Raw genomic sequence first — 19,759 nt, 5'->3', positions numbered from 1 at the left:
TTCAGTCAGGGCATCCTTCTGAAATTTGAATTCGCCCTATGTTGTGGAAGCACAGAACTAAGATACATAAAAATGCACAGAGCTAATGCTTGTCTTAGCATGTCTTTGGCTGAATTCTCACCAGCGTATGGTGGTACTGTAACAATTAGTTTAATTGGATTTAATAATGACGATTTGCCCGCTACTCTGCGTGGAAACAAATCAGTCCTGCAGGATGTGGAAAAGATGTTTATGCCCAAGGATGTACACAAATGAGTTTACAACACACAGTTGTGTTTTTAGGAACCAAATTGCAAAGCCTGCCATATATATGAAAGTAATCTTAATCTACTTTCCTAAAAGATAAGTTTGTCTATTTAAAAACATACTTCCAAATTAGTCTTAAATAAAAAAGTTACCTGGTTTGTTCTCATAGTTTCCAATGGTAGTAGTATTTCAGATTACTCTTGGAGATCTTTGTGGTTTTTTTGTTTGATTTTTAGCGCCAACTTTTTAGTATCAATTTAATTGCTATGCTATGACTTTGGCTTAAATTAGAGGCTAAGTATGAGGACTGACCTCACACGTGATGGAGATTAAGTCTTGTGAAGATGAGTAGTACTGTCAGTGTCTTATCCAGAAACTCTGTGATTTACTCTGCATTTCCAATGCTTTGCTTTTCTTTCCATGGCGCTAAGTGTCTGTTATTGTATATTTTAAACGTTTCTCCCTGACTAGCTTTCTGGTGGTTTTCCAGTGCATCATCTAGGAGTTCTTTCTGCCCCAAATCAGTTATTTCTACGGAGGAAATAGAATTGATTGTAAGCTAAGCAAATCAACTGTACATTGAAAGATGTCAATTAAAAGGATGCGTTATCCATAGACTGTCATTATGAAGTTGTAGCCATTGCTGCTTTACACATTGATGTAGTGCAGGGGGAAAGCACAGTGAAATTTTCTTATTAACAATTTTAATTAACTTTTAATTGATTTCTAGGAAGATAAATGGTTTCATTACAAAGTCTTACAATGAATACCTTCATGGGAATTAAACATTCATGGAAGCTTCCTGACAATTGTTCTGATAACAAAACGTGAAAATCTCTTATGATCTTCCCAGTTGTCTGTAGCCTCATTTATGAAGTCAAATAAATGAAAATACCTTGCTCACAGAATGCCCTTTGTTTAATTTTACATAACATTATTCATCATGCCATAATTTAATTAAAAGGAGGAAAAATAACAGGTCAGCATTCAGACTATGTTGAGGGCCTGGTAGCTCGAGGGAAAATACATGAATTTTGTCCATCCCTATAGGGGCGGTTATGTAATAGCAAGAATTATTTGGCTGATACTGAAATTTGAGTCTTAGTTCAGTATGTGAGAACAAAGATGTCGATTGAACAAAATCAAAACAGTTTTCTATTGCAATCATCTGCCTCTTTTGAGTGTAGAAGAATAAGAATGAAATGTGATAACATTTGGTTTTGAAGAACACAATAAACAAACTATAGAAAATTAAGTGGTTCTTCAGAGAGCAATGATTAAAATATCATTAAATGGGACAAACCTGTTAAGTGAAATGAAAATTTCTAATGTGTCCATTCTAGCTATCTGCTGACTGCATCCATCTTTCATCTAAGCATGTACTCCGAGATGATTTGAGCAGCAACGAAATACCTAAATCAAACAGTGTAAAATAAGAATTCCCCTCAGACACCACCTAACGCTGAAGATACTTCAGCATTAGAAGTATCTGAGGGCTTGACTTCAAAAGCACCTAGTTTGTCTTCAGCTTATGTGCACAGTTGTCCAAGGTTGAGCAACTAAATGTGTATCTTCTCCTGAAGTCCAGTTGGGATCCCGTAAACCTGCCTTCTGCCACTGCAAATTAATAAATTTGTTTCTGTGGGATCTTCAGCAAAATATCGGAGGGACGCAAGCTGCTGTAAACAAGAAATGTTGAGTAGCCACACAAGCATTAGTAGTCTGTAGAATATTACCCTAGCTTACCTTGTTTCTCCCATGTAGGTATGTCCCCTGCATTTAAAATGTGCCTTAAAACACGGTACTTTTTTTCTGTTTCTTCAGGCTACAGATGCAGATGCTGGTGTTAATGGTCAAGTTCATTACAGTTTGGCAAACTTCAACAATCTCTTCCGAATCACATCAAATGGTAGCATTTATACAGCAGTTAAACTCAACAGGGAAGTAAGGGACTACTATGAACTTATTGTTGAAGCAACAGATGGAGCTGTGGACCCCCGTCGTTCCACAATAACTTTAGCGATCAAAGTACTGGATATTGATGACAACAGCCCTGTTTTTACTAATGCTTCCTACGATGTCTGTGTGCCAGAAAATCTACCACCAGGCACTGTCTTCCTGCAATTAGAGGTAAGAAAGCATTATGGAGTGAAGGAGATGTTTTGTGAATGTTCTGCATGTTCTTACTTAACTGGTCAGTGAGACTGCATTGAAAGATTGCAAACTGCAGTGGGGAAGTTATGACACTTGACTGACTGAAAAACACATGACCTTTAGACAGGTTCATAAAGATACTTTGAAGTTGAGGTTCATTTGGAAATAAGAGCAATTATTAAAAAATGAACAAGGAAACCTACACTACTACTGTCATTTCTTGGAATGTTGTTCTACATATTTAAAGTGCTTTTGATTTATTTTTGACAGCTTATTATATTGCTGTTACCTATTTACGTTAGTAGGAATCTCAACTGATTTAGACGTTTAAGTCAAGCCTAGATGTCCAACCTCACATTATAGGTAATGGAGATAAACAGTTGCTTCCAGAAGCAGCTAATCCAATACAAGATCATTATCTTAGATAGCTGGAGTAAAGTGAGCACCTGGATGTGTTGTCTTCTCTTCACTGACTATAAAAGATACTCAGACAATTAAGAGTTAATTGTTCAAGGATGAGCTGAGATTCACTTCCTGTAAGCAGTCTATATATCCTCCTGAAGTTTTGGTCAGCATCCTTTAATGAGAAGAATCTGTCCTGGGACAATTTCAGCAAGAATGGTTTTCTCTGAACCTGACTGCAGATAAATCTAATGTCAAATTACAGCTAAAGCAATCGCATAATACTCCTTATCCCGATGAAAGTTAAGATTCTTTGTCCAAATACTGGTTTGAAATAAAACCAGCCATGCTGTCAGACATCTGCTTAGCCCAGCATCCCCTCCCTGGCAGTGGCCACTAGCAGGTGCCCAGGGAAGACAACAAGAACAGACTGAGCTTCCAGTGACTCTTGACTAAAATATTGTGTTTGTTTCCTGTGGCAGGTATCTCTGGATTTTAAAACCTTAAGTGGATTTGTCTTCCTTGTGTTTGTGCAGTAGTATTAAGTACATCAAATACTACTAGAATAATATAATGAAATTAAGTTTGTTTGCAGTAGCTTGTTTTTTTGTTCTTTAAATCTAGTAGGGACTTTTTGTGAAAATGGATTTTGATTGGTTTTAAGTACTTTTTTCTTTTTCCTGTATGTCATGCTCTAGGCAAAGGATATTGATCTTGGTTCTGATGTTAACTATCGAATACGGACGCAGGAAGTACTAGAGTATTTTGCACTGAACAAACATACAGGCGAGTTATCGCTTTTGCAGTCCTTGGATTATGAGTCATTCTCTGACACAGAAGCAGCCTTCACCTTTCTTGTGGAAGCCTTCGATAGCAAGGGCACTATGCCTCCTGGTCTCGCTACTGTCACGGTGAGAGTAAAGGTAAGAGGAATAACTTGTCAGTTGACATCACCCTCTCCTATTCCTTACGAAATACTTCATCAACTCTTACAGATGTCCTGATGAAACACCAGAGCACAGTAGCAGTGTGACTGCTTGTCTGCTTTTTCACTTGTGTGAAGCTACTGCCTTTTTCTGACAGCAACGTGTTCAGTTAAACATACACTTTAAAACAGCTATAATTACTTTGCTGTATGCAGTTACATAGTTAAATCTTGGACCGTAGATTTATGAAGTACAAGAATACCTGAGACATACATAAACGTTTAGTCCTTTAGAATCCCCGAAAGGTTGAAGTACCTACCTAATAGAATTGTTTGCAAAAACGACACCATCACGTTTCAGTTAAAGCTCTCATAAATTGTAATTTTATGAACCATTCAGGTGCACTGACTGCTGATGTGGCACACCACATCCTATATTTCAGATTCTGCTGCTTGAAAATACAGAGCTGCAAAGGAACAGGCTTATTTAGTGATCTTGTACAATGAATCATTTTCATGCAGCAAGTTACAGCATCACCTCTGGGTTTCAGTTATCCCACTAGAAATATGGGGATAATGGTATTCTGTTTGGTAACGATCCACAAATGAAAAGCATTTGTAGCTGAAACATTAGCACTTACCCATCTTAGTTTGGTTGATGTACTTTTGTCCAAGAGGAGAGGATATTTTAGGTGCCTTAAATCATGTCTCCTTCCATTTACAAAGGTGCAGTTCTGGAGCCAGTCAGTTGAGTCCTTTAGTGCAGTTTCTTCATTTTTGTTAACTTTGTCCGTGAAGAACTGTGAGCTGTGGGAGAGAAGAGAGTTTAATTGCTTGTATTTTAGCTAAGAAGCAAAAATTGTAGCAGGAAGAAAAGCATAGCTCACAAATGTGAACTTCATATCTGACAACTTCAGTTTAAACGTTAAGTCTGCAGAAAGTGTTTAGCATATATGAATCAGTCTCGGGTTCAGCTTACTCTGTATCTGCAGATGCTATGAATTGCCACATGATTTTGAGTAATTCTGTTTGTCAGTCTCTACTGAGCTTGGAATTATTTTAGGGACAGTAAATGTCTCCAATTATTAGCTTTGATGACATTGTTAGAAGGCTTCTACAATACCTCTCTGTCTCTGCCAAATTTTTCAGACTGAGATGCAGGTCACCTCTTTCCTAATAGTCTGCGCTCTTCCCTGGCAGTTTTCAAATCAGTCAAAGAAAAACATAGTTTTTGACATCACTCCCTGAGCCTTTTCTGTTATACTTTTAAGGAGGAAGTTGCTCAAACCTGTTTTTTTCCTAAAAGAAACTTTTCCCTAGCACAGTGAATTTTTAAATTAATTGGGTTTGGGTGTTTTTGTTGCCTTTTTTAAAGGTACTTGTTTTCAAATAGGAATGTATTTGGAGAAAAGCTGTAGTCTGCATCATAGGACTGAGCCAGCTGTGTAATTGTGATTGTATTGTGTTCATTAACGACAGGGTATAGGGGAATGATACAGGCCAACTTGGTGACCTTAGTGTAACAGCAGCTTGTTTTTTGTCAAAGGAGGTGGTGTGGGAACAGAGATTTTAAGAGAGGGATTATTAGGATCAAAAAACAGGTTTCTTGTTTTCCTGGAAACTCTTCCCACACATGAGCAACAAAAGGGGAACATGGTGATACTTATTTGGAAAAGCAGTATGTGAGAGACTGGAATACTGGGCTGGAGCCAGGAGTAACAATTTCTGTAGTAAAAGGTGTTAGGCTGGGGACAGAACTGGGCTTGAAAGTCAGGACGAGCAGCTTATATTTTAAAAGAGAAGGAAAATAAATCAAATAAATTATTGAGTATTATCATAGTCACAGGCTGACTTTTGGAACAAATCAGTGGACATAATTAAATATTATATATATTGCTGAGATTACGATGGTGCTTGGGTTCCAGCCTTGAGTGACAGTAGAGCAGTAGTTTTTTGCGTGGCATTTGAGAGAATGGAGGAGGGCTTGTGGAAAACACATTTTTAATATCTCATTTTGTTGGGCAGGTGTCATTAATGGGTTAAATGTCAGAGAGTAGAAATTTAGAACGTTGGTCATAAGAGATGTCTGGAATAGAAAGAATGGTTTCTCTTGGGCTTATAGATGAATTTTCCAGATACAAAATTTATGGGGGATGAGAAGGGGGAAAGGTGGAGCTTGAAATCAAAGCCTTGTGCTACCCCTGTGTGAGACGAGAAGGATCCACACGAGGACACCTGGAATGGTTGATTCAAGACACAGAGCAGCAGGAGAGGGAGGCAGAGTCTTGGATGTCAAGTGAGAATAAGATGAAGAGCAGGCCTTGGCTGTGAAAAGAAATACAGAAGTATAAAGTGTGTCGCAATGTACTTTGGGTTTGTTGTTAAGGGAAAAGACTGATATTGCCCCTTGTTCTGAAAGAGGAGAGCTGATAGCCCAAAAAGTTGTGGTGAATGGAGTTAAATCCAGTTGGCAGCCGGTCACGAGTGGTGTCCCCCAGGGCTGGGTTTTGGGGCCACTCCTGTTTAACATCTTTATTGATGACATAGATGAGGGGATCGAGTGCACCCTCAGTAAGTTTGCAGATGACACCAAGTTGGGTTGGAGTGTTGATCTGCTCGAGGGTAGGGAGGCTCTGCAGAGAGACCTGGCCAGGCTGGAGCGATGGGCTGAGGCCAACTGTGTGAGCTTCAATAAGGCCAAATGCTGGGTGCTGCACTTGGGCCACAACAACCCCCAGCAGCGCTACAGGCTTGGGGAGGAGTGGCTGGAGAGCTGCCAGTCAGAGAGGGACCTGGGGGTGTTGATTGACAGGCGGCTGAACAGGAGCCAGCAGTGTGCCCAGGTGGCCAAGAAGGCCAATGGTATCCTGGCTTGTATCAGCAATAGCGTGGCCAGCAGGGACAGGGAAGGGATCTTACCCCTGTACTTGGCACTGGTGAGGCCCCGCCTCGATGAGTGGGTTCAGTTTTGGGCCCCTCACTCCAAAAAGGCCATTGAATGACTCGAGCGTGTCCAGAGAAGGGCAACGGAGCTGGTGCAGGGTCTGGAGCACAGGTCTGATGGGGAGCGGCTGAGGGAACTGGGGGGGTTTAGTTTGGAGAAGAGGAGGCTGAGGGGAGACCTCATCACCCTCTACAACTCCCTGAAAGGAGGGTGCAGAGAAGGGGGGGATGAGTCTCTTGAACCAAGGAACAAGCGCCAGGACAAGAGGGAATGGCCTCAAGCTGCGCCAGAGCAGGGTTAGACTGGCTTTTAGGAAGTATTTCTTTGCAGAAGGGGTTGTTGGGCGTTGGAATGGGCTGCCCAGGGCAGGGGGGGAGTCCCCATCCCTGGAGGGGTTGAAGAGTCGGGTTGACCCAGCGCTGAGGGATCTGGTGGTGTTGGGAATGGTCAGGGTGAGGTTCATGGTTGGACTGGAGGATCTTCAAGGTCTTTTCCAGCTGAGATGATTCTGTGATTCTGCTTTGCTGGGGGTGAAAATTCCTCATCAGCGCAGAGGGGCGAGGCACTAAAACTCCCTTGAGGATGGAGGTAGTGTACGCCTTGTACAGGGCCAACGTCAGCAGGGTAAGGTGACAGAGGGAGCTGATTCCTGTCCAGCAGCCCAGTGAGGGTGTTTACAAGGCACTGAATTCACCCCTCGGTCTTGAATGCATAATGGCATAGATGATATGTGTTACGTAGCAGTCTAGAGCCTCATGCCCAGTGTAGTGTCTGATGGCAATCCAGGCTTTTATTCCTCTGCAATTTCAACCACAGTCCGAGCTGCTGCTTTAGGCCATGGCTAAACAGCTAACTCCCAATGAGCATGTTCACTCTTTCATTGGAGTAATTTGTAATTTTCTTCTGACCAATTAAGATGTCTGCACAGGGAATTGAAGGGGTTCTAAAACTCATGACTTCTGCCAGACCATTGGCCAGGTCAAAGCCTGTGGTCAGGGTCAGGGTGCTTCTGCATGGGGATGTACATCTCTGCTCTGGGGGAGCTGTTCCTTCCCACTCAGCCTGTCTTTTGCTTCTGTTCTGGGACCAGGAACTGGATGTGCCTGTTTTCTCTTAGTGGTAAATGTGCTTTCACTTTATGTTAGAAGATGTTATTAGAGTAATTATTTTAATACAGTGTTTGTGACCTCAAAAAGGAAATAAACCAAGTGCAGATACACTGTAAGCCCTAACATAACAGTTGTGCAGATTGCAGTCTTTTAATAAATTGAATGAGAGAAAACCAGAAGCAAGCGTTAAGGCAATAGTGGGTCCAGGGAATTCACATAACTGTTAAGGATTCTGTCCCTATAATCCTCAGAGCATTATTTGCATTACAGAGGTCTCCAGGTCCTTTTGGGTTTATGCTGCTCTGTTAACATTTGTCATTTTTCACAGTCCAGCTCTTAACCGAAAGGATTGTAATTTTTACTTTGTAATAGGATTCTGTTAACAAACTACGGACAACATCTGATGGTGTCATATATCATTTATGTGATATAAAACAGAATGAGCAGCAGTGTGGTATACCCATAATCACACTGATCTTTGCGGCTAGGAGGAGGGGGGATACACACAGTGATTTGCTTTAGACTCTTGCTTTCAGCCTTTGGCATGACAAGTTACAAATAGTTTGTATTAACCTTACCTGAACTTGATCAAAACACGGATCGCATAGCAGAATACTCACTGCAGAAAAAATAACTTAATCTGTTACCTGCATGTCAGTATTGAAATACATTATTAGCCTCTGCTGCAGTCAAATGGCCCTTTGCATCATATAGACATCTTGCGCTGCTTTCAAAGTTAAATTAATGAATTGTTGCATCCTTTCTGGTATTATTGAAGAGGAGCAGTATAAGTGGCATTGATTTCTTCTTGCCAGAAAGATGCAAACCACCTCAAAAAGACTGAGATTTTTCTTTTTTCCCCAGTTCTCAGATGCCTCTCACTGTTTTCGTAACTTTTCACCTTAACCTGAAACTACTCATGAGGCATCTTGTCTTGGGATGGCATGGGAGATTGCACAAGTGTTCATCCAGAATAATTGATGATTGTCATCTGATCTGTAACCAAGAACACAAAACTTGTTATTTTATCTGGATTTTTTAAAATTATATATATAATTATACAGGGTAGACATAGCAAATTTTAGTAGTCTTGAAAACATAATTTAAGGGATAAAAACATCAGCAACTCCCAAGAAACAATTTGTGTACTATGCCTCGACATTCCACTGTCGAGAAATAATTTCTCTCACCATGAGAATGGCAGAGATTTGCATTCACTCAGTGTCAGAGAGAGCTGAACTGTTTGCTAAGAGTGCCTGCAGTGCATGTTACAGTACACACAGGCATCCCCTCACAATATAAATGTTTCCCAGTATTGGAAGAAGCGATATCGTTACTGTTCCAATGGTGTGCTTATTATTAGGATTTAGGATTTCGAAACAATTACTATGGTAATAAGAGCTTCGTAACAGAATCAGGACTAACCTTTTTCCGGTTTATATTGCTGTTAAATGAGTAATGTGTTCCTAAATACATATTATAAGAATTTCTGTATCGTGGGGCCTGTAAGGTACTTGCATATTTTATGCTGTGTCCTCCTCTTATTATTATTGCCAGCATTAATTTTGTATTACTTTATGTCTCTCTCTTGTTTGTTATAATTGCTTTTTCTTATTCTGTGTTCTGGGATTGGTTTTCTTTTTAGATTTTCAAGTAGAGTATGTAGTGTAATGAAGGCATTATCTCTGGCCAATGAATCAAAGTGATAGAGCAACAAGAATAAATAAAAACAGATCTGTATGTTTCTAGCAATAAAATATTACGAGACTAGCCACCAAATATTACATATAATTCCTACTGTGCCTTAATCCCAGTGGACTGTTATAAACATACAATGAATTTCCAACTATAACCATGAACATCAATAAACATATTGCCATCATCAGAGAGTATACAAACTTCACCTGCCAAGCTAGCTTTTCAAGAGATGTGTGCCTTTGGAAGTTAGAAGTCATCGTACACTTTAGATCATGCATTATATGTGTTGATTGGTATTAATTGTGGGGGTGAATTTGAATCTTTCATAATCACTATGTAAGTCTTCCCTTCCTTGGGAACTTTGCATAATAGAAACAAACCAACCATACAAAAATCTGTAACAGCTAAATCTTTATCTCTGGCCTGCTTCCTCTGAATAGTCCGTCATCAACATGACTGCTCTTGCGGTCCTTCATGTTCGAGTTGGAAGCAAACAGCGTGATCTTGGCTGTAATGGTGCTGTAGCAGTGCAGAGCTCCAACCTGCTTACCCAAGCTCCCATCCTTCCTCTGACCGCCTAAACCTTGAATCACAACAAGGAGAAATATAATTTGTTTGCTTTTCTAGGGTGGGAGGGTTAGAAGCAGCTGCATGTTTGTGGATGAATCACTCTTTCAAACCAAATAACCAGAGCCAACTGCGAAGCAAAGAAAATAAAGGTGTGTTGGAGCAAGTATGCAGGAACCCAGCATTTGAGACAGCTGAAATAAAATGTTACAGCAGGACACTCTCCTCTCACAGAGCACGTTTACTCTAGTGCTGCAGAGAGCTGGGGAGTGAGTGGCTTTAGCCTCTATAAAATGCTTAAATTATCACTAGGAGAGAATGGGAGAAGAGGGATCCACAGGTTGTCCTTAGGGAGGGGGGGGACATTTTGCTTCAAACCCTGCTCGACCAGATGTTTAAATAGCCATGCAGGTGTGTAGCTGCCACTGCTTTCTCTTCCTGCAGGTATTTACTAGAAATTCACTCAAGTCTTGTTTCTAATGAGCAGGTGAGCAGTAATAGATCATTGCTTCATTATGTTGGGATTGCGTGTTATGGTGAGATTTAATTACAATAATAATGAAGATTTTCTGCCAGAAATTATACAGGTAATGAAGGATACATGGAAGATAAAAGACATTAGTGAATCAGTTAAGGGTTGAACACATGTCATCAGCTTCTAATATTTCTAAAATAAAATTTAAGTTATGTTTTTTCAATAAATTTACATCCATGAAGTTATTCCTTCCTTTCTAACATGTAATGAAAGCCATTTCCCATTTCAAGAATAACAGAGCGGTCCAGCACAGCAGCAGCACATAATTTACAGGAAGGTTAAAAAAATGAGCTGTATTGCCTCCAAGATGTAACTGCTTATTTATCTCTTTTCTAGTGGCATTAATGAAATAACGGGCATGGTGTTGGACTACCGTGCCAGTAAACAGATGGTTTTTTTTTTTTTTTCAATCTCAACTTATCTGTTCAATCATCTGTTAGTCATTTATTGCCTCGTATATTCCACTATGAATATTATACCTTAATTTATATTATGAGCTACTTTAGGGCTTGCTGAGCACTAAATATGAAAAAGAGGCAGTTATACCATGTTAACAAGCTTCTATTTTGTATAGCTTCAAAAAACCCTGTGTAAAGAAGCACTGCACCCGATTACAGACAAAATTCAAAGTGCCACTTCATACAGTTTGTCATAACATCTTGTCAGCATCATCACAAAAATTTTGGACTTAATCCTCAAAGTTACTCAGCATTGCTCGCTTCTCTGACCTCAGTCCTTCTAAATTAGTCACTCTGGTTGATGCATAAATCTAAAAGATATTTCATATACTTGTGGCAAAGCTAGGAGCAGTTTTCAAGCAGTGGCTTACTTCAGTGGACTTAATGTAAATATAAAATTGAAACGATACCTTGGCAAATCAAAATGTAGGCTCACAAAGAGAGGTTTGCTTGCAGACTTTGTTGTGTATCTTGGAGAGTGAATGTGCTGGTGAGATATATGAATCTTAAAGGAGAATGCCTTTAAGGGTGGTAAGTGTTTATTATAAGAGGCCAAGAGAATACATAAAGAATGGGAAGGGACTTCAAGTTCTTGATACTCTGGTATCTGGTGCAATGAGGTATTTATATAGACGTATTTAAACTGATTATATATAGACTGGTATCCTGTGATGTCACTGGAGCAGGACTGAGGGCCCTGAGTGGGCTGAAATGGGGTCCTGGGCCCAGGGGCAGGGTGTTTGGGGGCCTAGATGAGGCTGGTATTGGCCGCTAAGGGCTGTGGATGCCCTTAGGGCTGCGATATCTCATGGTCTTTAGGGTTTTTTCATTCTGCTTATTTAGTACTGAAATATCTTGGATTTTTTTTTAAATAAGGTGTTGAGTGACATCTTTCTATGGTTAAAGAATGCACAAGAGGAATAATGATTTTCAAGTACAATGATACCGAAAGACCCCTTTCCTTTCTGTAGAAGACAGTTTCACAGCTATACTGGAGGAATGTTAAATGTGCCCTTGGAAGTCCCCAAACAGCAGGGGATTATTAAACACTTGGAGGCAGCTCAGATGGGAAGCCACCAGCTCTGCTAATGGGCACATATAGACTTAAGTGGCAGATGTTCAAAACAAAATGACAGCAGAAAATTGCAGATACATATCTGTAGTTGTAGAAAAAAGATTGGGAAGTTTTGAAAATTCCAGTGTGTGACATATGCTATGCTTTGAAGTAAACCTTTCTACTTTCTTCCTTTGTGGGATTACGTTACGTACATTTAACACTAGTGAAAGAAGGATCGCTTTAAAAATACATTTTTTTTCCTATTTATTACACTTGTGATAAAAGCCAGCAGACTGCAAGAGCTGTAAATGCCTAATATGCATTTATTGGCTCAGACACTGTTCAGTCACGCTGTTTTTTATAGCAAGGGAATGTTAATTTCCACTTAGATATAGTTGACTAGAAACCTTGGTATCAGCAGGTGTAATCAAATAATGCAGTCTTAAAGCAGTACGAAAAACACATGGCTGTACTTACAAACCCTTTATGTAAGTATTTACAAACTAAGAAAATGTAATATTTAAGAACCTAACAATCTTAATGAGTGGGTTTTTTTTTCAACAGGTCAGAAACAGGAGAGTAAAATATTTCCTCAGACTTTTAGAATCTTTCTGGTAGGATGCTTTCTGCTTAGCAGTGGAGGAGAGAGGCAAGAGGAAAGGAAAGCTTTGTGTAAAATTGCATTTGTAATGCAGGTTCTCCAGGTAGGCACCTCTACACACGTACTCTGTGGACAATGGTAAAAATCATCTAAACAGGATGATTCTCTTAGTGGTCTAGATAAATCAACAGCATCTGTGATTTTGGTGTTCTTCCACAGGAATTTGTCCCTCTGGAACTGTTCAGCAATTACTAATTAGATTTTGCTGTCATGGAATTACAGTTATTTTAATAAATAATCAATATTTGATTATAATTAGGTCACAATCCACAAAAAAACCCCCAGGAATTAAAAAAATCAAACTGATTTTGTAAGCTGCAAAAAACCCCAAACCCTAGATGACTAGATGTAAAAAAGTATAACCTTGTTTTCATAAGAAGGAAATTTGGAGAGGGTAAAACACGTTGATTTTTGTGCCTCAACACGTTGAAGGAGGAGAGGCTTTGCTCCTATTTGGTAGGGCTGCCCTCTAGTGCACTGCAAGCTAAAGGCAGCAATTTTTTCAATGCAGTAACAGGGTTCCCTTTGTAGGATAAAAGGGCATTTGCACAAATTATTATGCCTGATATAGATATATATACATAAATACATGTATATAGATGGAAATATATATCAAATATATTGGAGTTATCTGGAAATGCTTCTGTTTGTGTGGAGGTAGCTGGCGACGAATTAAGTTTTTACTCTTTATTTTTCTCTTACAAACCAAGATTTCTACCAAAACACGTTTTCAAAAAAAATTATTATTCTTTAGAAAGTCTTTAGTTTAGCGGTAATACTCAAACCAGACAAGTCTGATAGCAATGTTGCATGTTATCAATTGAAACATGGTAAGAGTCATGAGCTGTAGCTCACTGGAGTGAGAAGGGGCCGCATACTGAGCTCATCACAGCTTCCTTGCTCTCAGCAGCCAGCAGGAAGGAGCTGTAATCCTGGTGTGTCCAGCTCCTTCCTTCAAGCATGATTTTCCAAATATCCTGGAACTGCCATAGCAACTCTTGGTGCAGTTGGCCTTCCTAGGCTTTGCTGCTCAGGTTACATTTTTGAAGCGTGGGATATTATTTCCATACACACGTCTCGATCCTTGGGGTGGTGGATCTGCAGAATCCACTGCAAAGTCAGAGGAACACTGGGACTGCTCCAGTTTGTGACAAAGACTGTCATAAATCCTGGTGACTCCAGGATCCCGGAGGTGCCGAGGGGCTGAGCTGGGGTGGCCTCTGCTCACTGCCCGTGAGCACGCGGGTCTGGGCTCTCCGTGCTGCGCTGCACACACTGGACACACCACGCTGTATGCACCTCAGATGAAGCTAAGGGCCACTGACGCTGCAAGGAAGAAGGCAAACGTTTGAATCCAAGTTTGACACCACGAGTGGTGTCCCCCAGGGCTGGGTTTTGGGGCCACTCCTGTTTAACATCTTTATTGATGATCTAGACGAGGGGATCGAGTGCCCCCTCAGTAAGTTTGCAGATGACACCAAGTTGGGTGGGAGTGTTGATCTGCTCGAGGGTAGGGAGGCTCTGCAGAGAGACCTGGACAGGCTGGAGCGATGGACTGAGGCCAACTGTAGGAGCTTCACTAAGGCCAAATGCCGGGTGCTGCACTTGGGCCACAACAACCCCCAGCAGCGCTACAGGCTTGGGGAGGAGTGGCTGGAGAGCTGCCAGTCAGAGAGGGACCTGGGGGTGTTGATTGACAGCCAGCTGAACAGGAGCCAGCAGTGTGCCCAGGTGGCCAAGAAGGCCAATGGTATCCTGGCCTGTATCAGCACTAGCGTGGCCAGCAGGGACAGGGAAGGGATCTTGCCCCTGGACTCAGCACTGGTAAGGCCACACCCAGATTACTGTGTTCAGTTTTGGGCCCCTCACTCCAAAAAGGACATTGAATTACTTGAGCGTGTCCAAAGAAGGGCAACGGAGCTGGTGCAGGGTCTGGAGCACAGGTGTGATGGGGAGCGGCTGAGGGAACTGGGGTTGTTTAGTCTGGAGAAGAGGAGGCTGAGGGGGGACCTCATCGCCTGTTACAACTCCCTGAAAGGAGGGTGCAGAGAGGGGGGATGAGCCTCTTTAACCAGGTAATGAGTGATAAGACAAGAGGGAATGGCCTCAAGTTGTGCCAGGGAAGGTTTAGCCTAGATATTAGGAAGCCTTTCTTTCCAGAAGGGGTCATTAGGCATTGGAATGGGCTGCCCAGGGCAGGGTGGGGAGTCCCCATCCCTGGAGGTGTTTAAGAGTAGTGTCAACATGGCGCTGAGGGATCTGGTGTAGTTGGAAATTGCCAATGCTGGGTTAACGGTTGGACTAGATGATCTTCAAGGTCCTTTCCAACCTAGATGATTCTGTGATTCTGTTTTGTGTTTCCCAGGTTAGTGAATGAGGCAGAAGAGGGATTATTTCACCCAGGTGTTAGATGTTTCTAGTCTTAACTTAGTGGAGTAAAAGCATTAAAGGTCTCTTGGTGTCCCCACAAATCAAAAATATATTAAAGTCTCTAAAGTCCATTTAAGTTTACAAGTTAATTTTATGCTGGGAATGCTGTACTGCAGGAATTCTTCTTCTGCTCTAGTTGTGTATTGCCCTCCCACACTGGTGGTCACCACCTGTCTTACGAGCACCTGGTATCAGTGCATTACACCTAGTGACTGTCTTAATCATTTTTAAATTACATATTGATTTCCTCCCTAATGCCTTTCCTCCCCCATGCTTTGTTTCTCCTCATTGGCATTCCTAGATGACTATCTTAGTTCACCAGCATTTTTGTTCAGCATCTTCATAATCTTTGCAGACAGGTCAATATTTGTTTTGTACAAACCTTTTGCGAAATAGCAACCCTTTAAATTTTGTGAGTGAGGTGGATCTTGTTCAGAGGGTAAGGAAGTTGGTCAGGAAGTGGGATCATTCACTAGCTAAGGGCGATGTCTGAGTTAACGAATTGACATCAAGAAATCTCTTAATGTGTCTTCATTTGCTTTTGAAGGTAGTAATGTGGATTCTCAAGAACAACAGTATTTGAGCATTTTCTCCCATAGCTTTCTTCACACTTGATTTTTAATCTTTGTGCCAGGGAAGGATGTAAGAGTGTGTCCTGTTCTGCTTTTATGTGCTGCCCAGTGTGAGCAATGTGAACAAAACCAAACAAAAAGTGGCAGATAAAGAGCATCTACGATAGGGAGAAAGCTTTGGGGTTTTTATGCTTTGACTTCCACTCTGTTTTGTAAACAAAGCTGTATAAAAATATAAGTCTGCAGCTAGATAAGCAGTGACACAAAGGCTGTTTTGTATTTATATATAAATATGTGGCTGCTATTACCTCACTGTCAGAATATCCAACACAAGTATTTTAAAGTGATATAGAGAGAGAATTCGTTACCTAAATTTTCCATTTACATATTTTTGTGTGTCTCATAGTTAATAGCAGCCTGGATTTATATGACTGAAGCAATGAACTGTGAACAGTTGTAAGATGCTGCAGGTGATTGCACTACTTCCTACTACCACTGTGTGGAAGGTTACTACTCCCTTCCTAACCTGTGGTTAGGGTTGTGCTCATGTGTTGCATCTGTTTCTATGCAAAGTCAGGTTTAGTGGTTTTTTAAGTAGAAGCCAGCAGAAGAGTAATCTTCAGTTATTTAGCTGTGCAAAAACATGTCTATGTCTTTGGTCTCTAGTAATAACAGAAGCCTAGTACTTTCTCTAAATACTATGTTTTTGCCCAAAGTCCCTCTGTGATGGAAAGCTGAAAGCTCTTATCTATGTATCTGTCAGGGAATGCTGAACACTACTCACTGTTAAGTTGACTTAAGAATGAAGAAAATAAGATTGGGAACCTTGACTACGGGGCACATGTTTAGGGGGTGGGATGTGGCGAATCATGCCCATGAACTCTTGAGCTATTCACAGAAAATACATGCTTTCTTTCTGTACTCTAACCAAATCAGATCTGGACTGTATTCCATCCTTGGTGTGGTGCTTTTTTGCCAGAAAATCAATAGTTTCTTTTTCTGACCTTTTCGATACCTTTAAGTGCCCATAATATGTAAAGACAAATTATACCAGTTGAAGGAGATGATAATACATTAATTTCTCCAACACATCTCTAACAAAATCCCAGTTTACTCTACCAGTAATTACCCAGATATGTTGTTTCTTCTTACCACCTCTGAACCAGAATTTTACTAGAATAAAGCAAGCATTACAACCAAAAAAAGCCCATTTCCATGTCATCTGCATGTTTTGCATGTTAAACCTTCTGTCTGCAAAAAAATCCCCATTCTGCTTCTAACAGTTACTCATTGTAGACATTTACAATGAGTTCATGAGACTTGGTCATCTGTCTGTAATGACAGTCTTGCTCTCTGAAGTGCATTAACTGCAGCTGCATAATGAGAAGACCTGTGGTGATTCGTATGGGGAACTTTTATTTTGTTAAAAGTGGAAACATTTAAGCTTGAACTCTGCTATAAAAAAAATCAGTAGCTGCTTTAGGATTCAGGAGGACATGAGCCAAGAAGAAGAGCACGTGGAGCTGTTCTGTCTAGTTATGACTGAAACATTTGGTGCCTATTCAGTCGGCTCGACTAAGGTTTATGAGGCACAGCTGTGCATAAAGCTTGTCTTAGAGGAAAGATAAGTTAGAGAGACAGAAGGCTTTCTGTGTCCTACTTTATGCTTTGCTTTGTATTCCTGTGTATTTTGTACTGATCCATGTATCTTGAAAAATAGGTGCGTTAAGTAGGATGACTTAGTAATTTTCGATAGCAGAGGATGTAGTGTATCATCTTTGAACAGGATTATGCTTACCAGTACCTTAAATCACAGATTTTCAGGCGCTAAGGTCACATAAAGGTATTCAGAAGATAACAAAAACATCACACATTGATTCTCCCCACCCCCACCCCCCCCAGTGAGCAAACAGCAGAGTGTGATCTCTTGCTGCTACACCAAAGAAAAAAGACTAGATATGGTTGTGGATTTGCAGGTGCACAGAGAGAGAGATGGATTCAAAATAAATGAATAAGTACAGATAAAATGCTGGGTTATTTCAGAAACTTCACCTGCTTCATGGAGGTGATCCTAAGCATCCTGATCATGGGAAGTAAAAGCTGAAAAAAAAAAAAAAGAAGAGTTATCATGAGCATAGTATTGGGTCATTACCCCAGATGGAGACTTCATATGGAAGGACAGAAGGTGTCTTCTCTGTGTGTATGCAGTTTTTAAAAGGTTGTGTATCTCACGGGAAAACTTCCAGGGTTTATGAACCACAACAGTTCCAAACGCACTGACTTACACAGTTGTAAGAACTATGCATGTAGTGTTGTATCACATTTCTCCTATCATACAGGAGATTATTTTTAATATTCCATACCTAGAATTTCTGTATTCATAACTACTTTGTGTCTGCTTCAAATAAAGTAATTCCCCATCTTTTCTTTGAGGTAGAATGGCTGTGAATGGAGTCTTACAGTGTGAAAATGCTGTATGATGTTGGTTTCTTTGCCACAGCAATGGAGTGGAGTTACTGGGAGCAAAATGGAACAAGTGATAGCTTATTTTACAAGCATGATGTCACTTTGAAGAATCATGAGAAACAAGATTGTTTATGTAAAATAGTCCCGGGTATTAAACTCTCAGATTAAATAAATTATTTTCTTGCTAACAGGTTAAAAAATTGAAATTATAAGATTCAATGCCTGTGATTCCATGCAAAAAATGCTAATCTGTTTAAGTTTGAATGTTTTTCCGAAATGCTTTCATTTGAATTCTCTCCTAGTTTGAATTGCCTAGTAGTTACTTTTTGTTGATCCAGTTGTCTCTTTGAAAATCTGAAAATTGGAGAAAAAGCATTTCCAGTGCCTTGAAGAGTTGAATTCATAGAATCATTCAGGTTGGAAAACACCCTTTGGATCATCGGGTCCAACCATCAGCTCTACTTTACAAAGTTCTCCCCTACACCATATCCCCCAATATCTCATCCAAATGACCCTTAAACACACCCAGGGATGGTGACTCCACCCCCTCCCTGGGCAGCCTATTCCACTCTCTGACCACTCTTTCTGGGAAACATTTTTTCCTAATGTCCAGTCTGAACCTCCCCTGTTGCAGTTTAAAGCCATTCCCTCTTGTTCTGTCACTAATCACCTGTGAGAAGAGACCAGCACCAACCTCTCTACAATGTCCTTTCAGGGAGCTGTAGAGAGTGATGAGGTCTCCCCTCAGCCTTCTCCTCCTCACACTGAACAGTCCCAGCTCCTTCAATCTCTCCTCATAGGATTTGTTTGTGGACCTCCCAACAAAATGCATTAATTATTCAGGCATTTACTACGTAGGCTTGTAACAGTCTTTTTTTTTTTTTTTAGTAGATGTTTATTATACTGTTGTTTCTTCTGATGAAGTATGGACAAATGTTTTAAATTATTGTGTAATATAGCATGCTAGCCAGTATCAGCATATTGCATTTGCAGCATGAAGAGCTGTGACAACAGGTAGAGGCATCATTGTATAAGCTTTGTGTAACTCTGTTTGTGTGGGTTACCTAAGAGGTGGTTGGCACCTGTATTCCCCCAGAGCTCAGGCACATATTCTGCTTTAAAGGGAAAAAAAAGTCTGCTCTTCATTTGTGGATCAGTAAAGCCAGTCTTGTGTGCTAAGGCATATGATGCTGCTTATTTGTTCTGAAAAAAAACCCAGAAAATTTAATCTATGTTATCCATATGTGCAAAACAATGGAAGTAGTAGTATGCAAAAATTAATAAATCTGTTCTCGGTAGAATTCAAGCTAGGGAGGTTGTTCTACAGAAAAAAACCTGGAAATCAGTTTTATTAGTGGAATAAAGATTGTGATTTTTAAAGGAACATACAGATACATTGTCTATAACTCTCTGTGAGAGAATTTTGACCAAAAAATTATTTTTTGACAACTTATGGCAGTCAGAATGAATGCCTTTTTAATAACATGATGCTGGCTGAGTTGCTAAATGTTTGCAGCTGCTGATGCATGGGGCAC

General features: G+C 40.4%; 1 protein-coding gene across 1 annotated transcript in view; it reads left to right on the top strand.

Moving 5' to 3' along the window:
• PCDH15 (protocadherin related 15) overlaps positions 1 to 19,759 on the top strand; it is a 460,117-nt gene that overhangs the window by 324,988 nt on the left and 115,370 nt on the right. Inside the window, exons 20-21 of the mRNA XM_074874163.1 lie at positions 2,071 to 2,376; positions 3,501 to 3,725. Coding sequence (XP_074730264.1) covers positions 2,071 to 2,376; positions 3,501 to 3,725 — 531 coding nt within the window. The remainder of the gene's footprint in view (positions 1 to 2,070; positions 2,377 to 3,500; positions 3,726 to 19,759) is intronic.

This window comes from Strix uralensis, chromosome 7 (assembly GCF_047716275.1).
Source record: "Strix uralensis isolate ZFMK-TIS-50842 chromosome 7, bStrUra1, whole genome shotgun sequence".
In the NCBI taxonomy this organism is placed as follows: Eukaryota; Metazoa; Chordata; class Aves; order Strigiformes; family Strigidae; genus Strix; species Strix uralensis.
The sequence above is the reverse complement of the archived record's forward strand: the minus strand, read 5'-3'. Positions and strand labels throughout refer to the sequence as shown.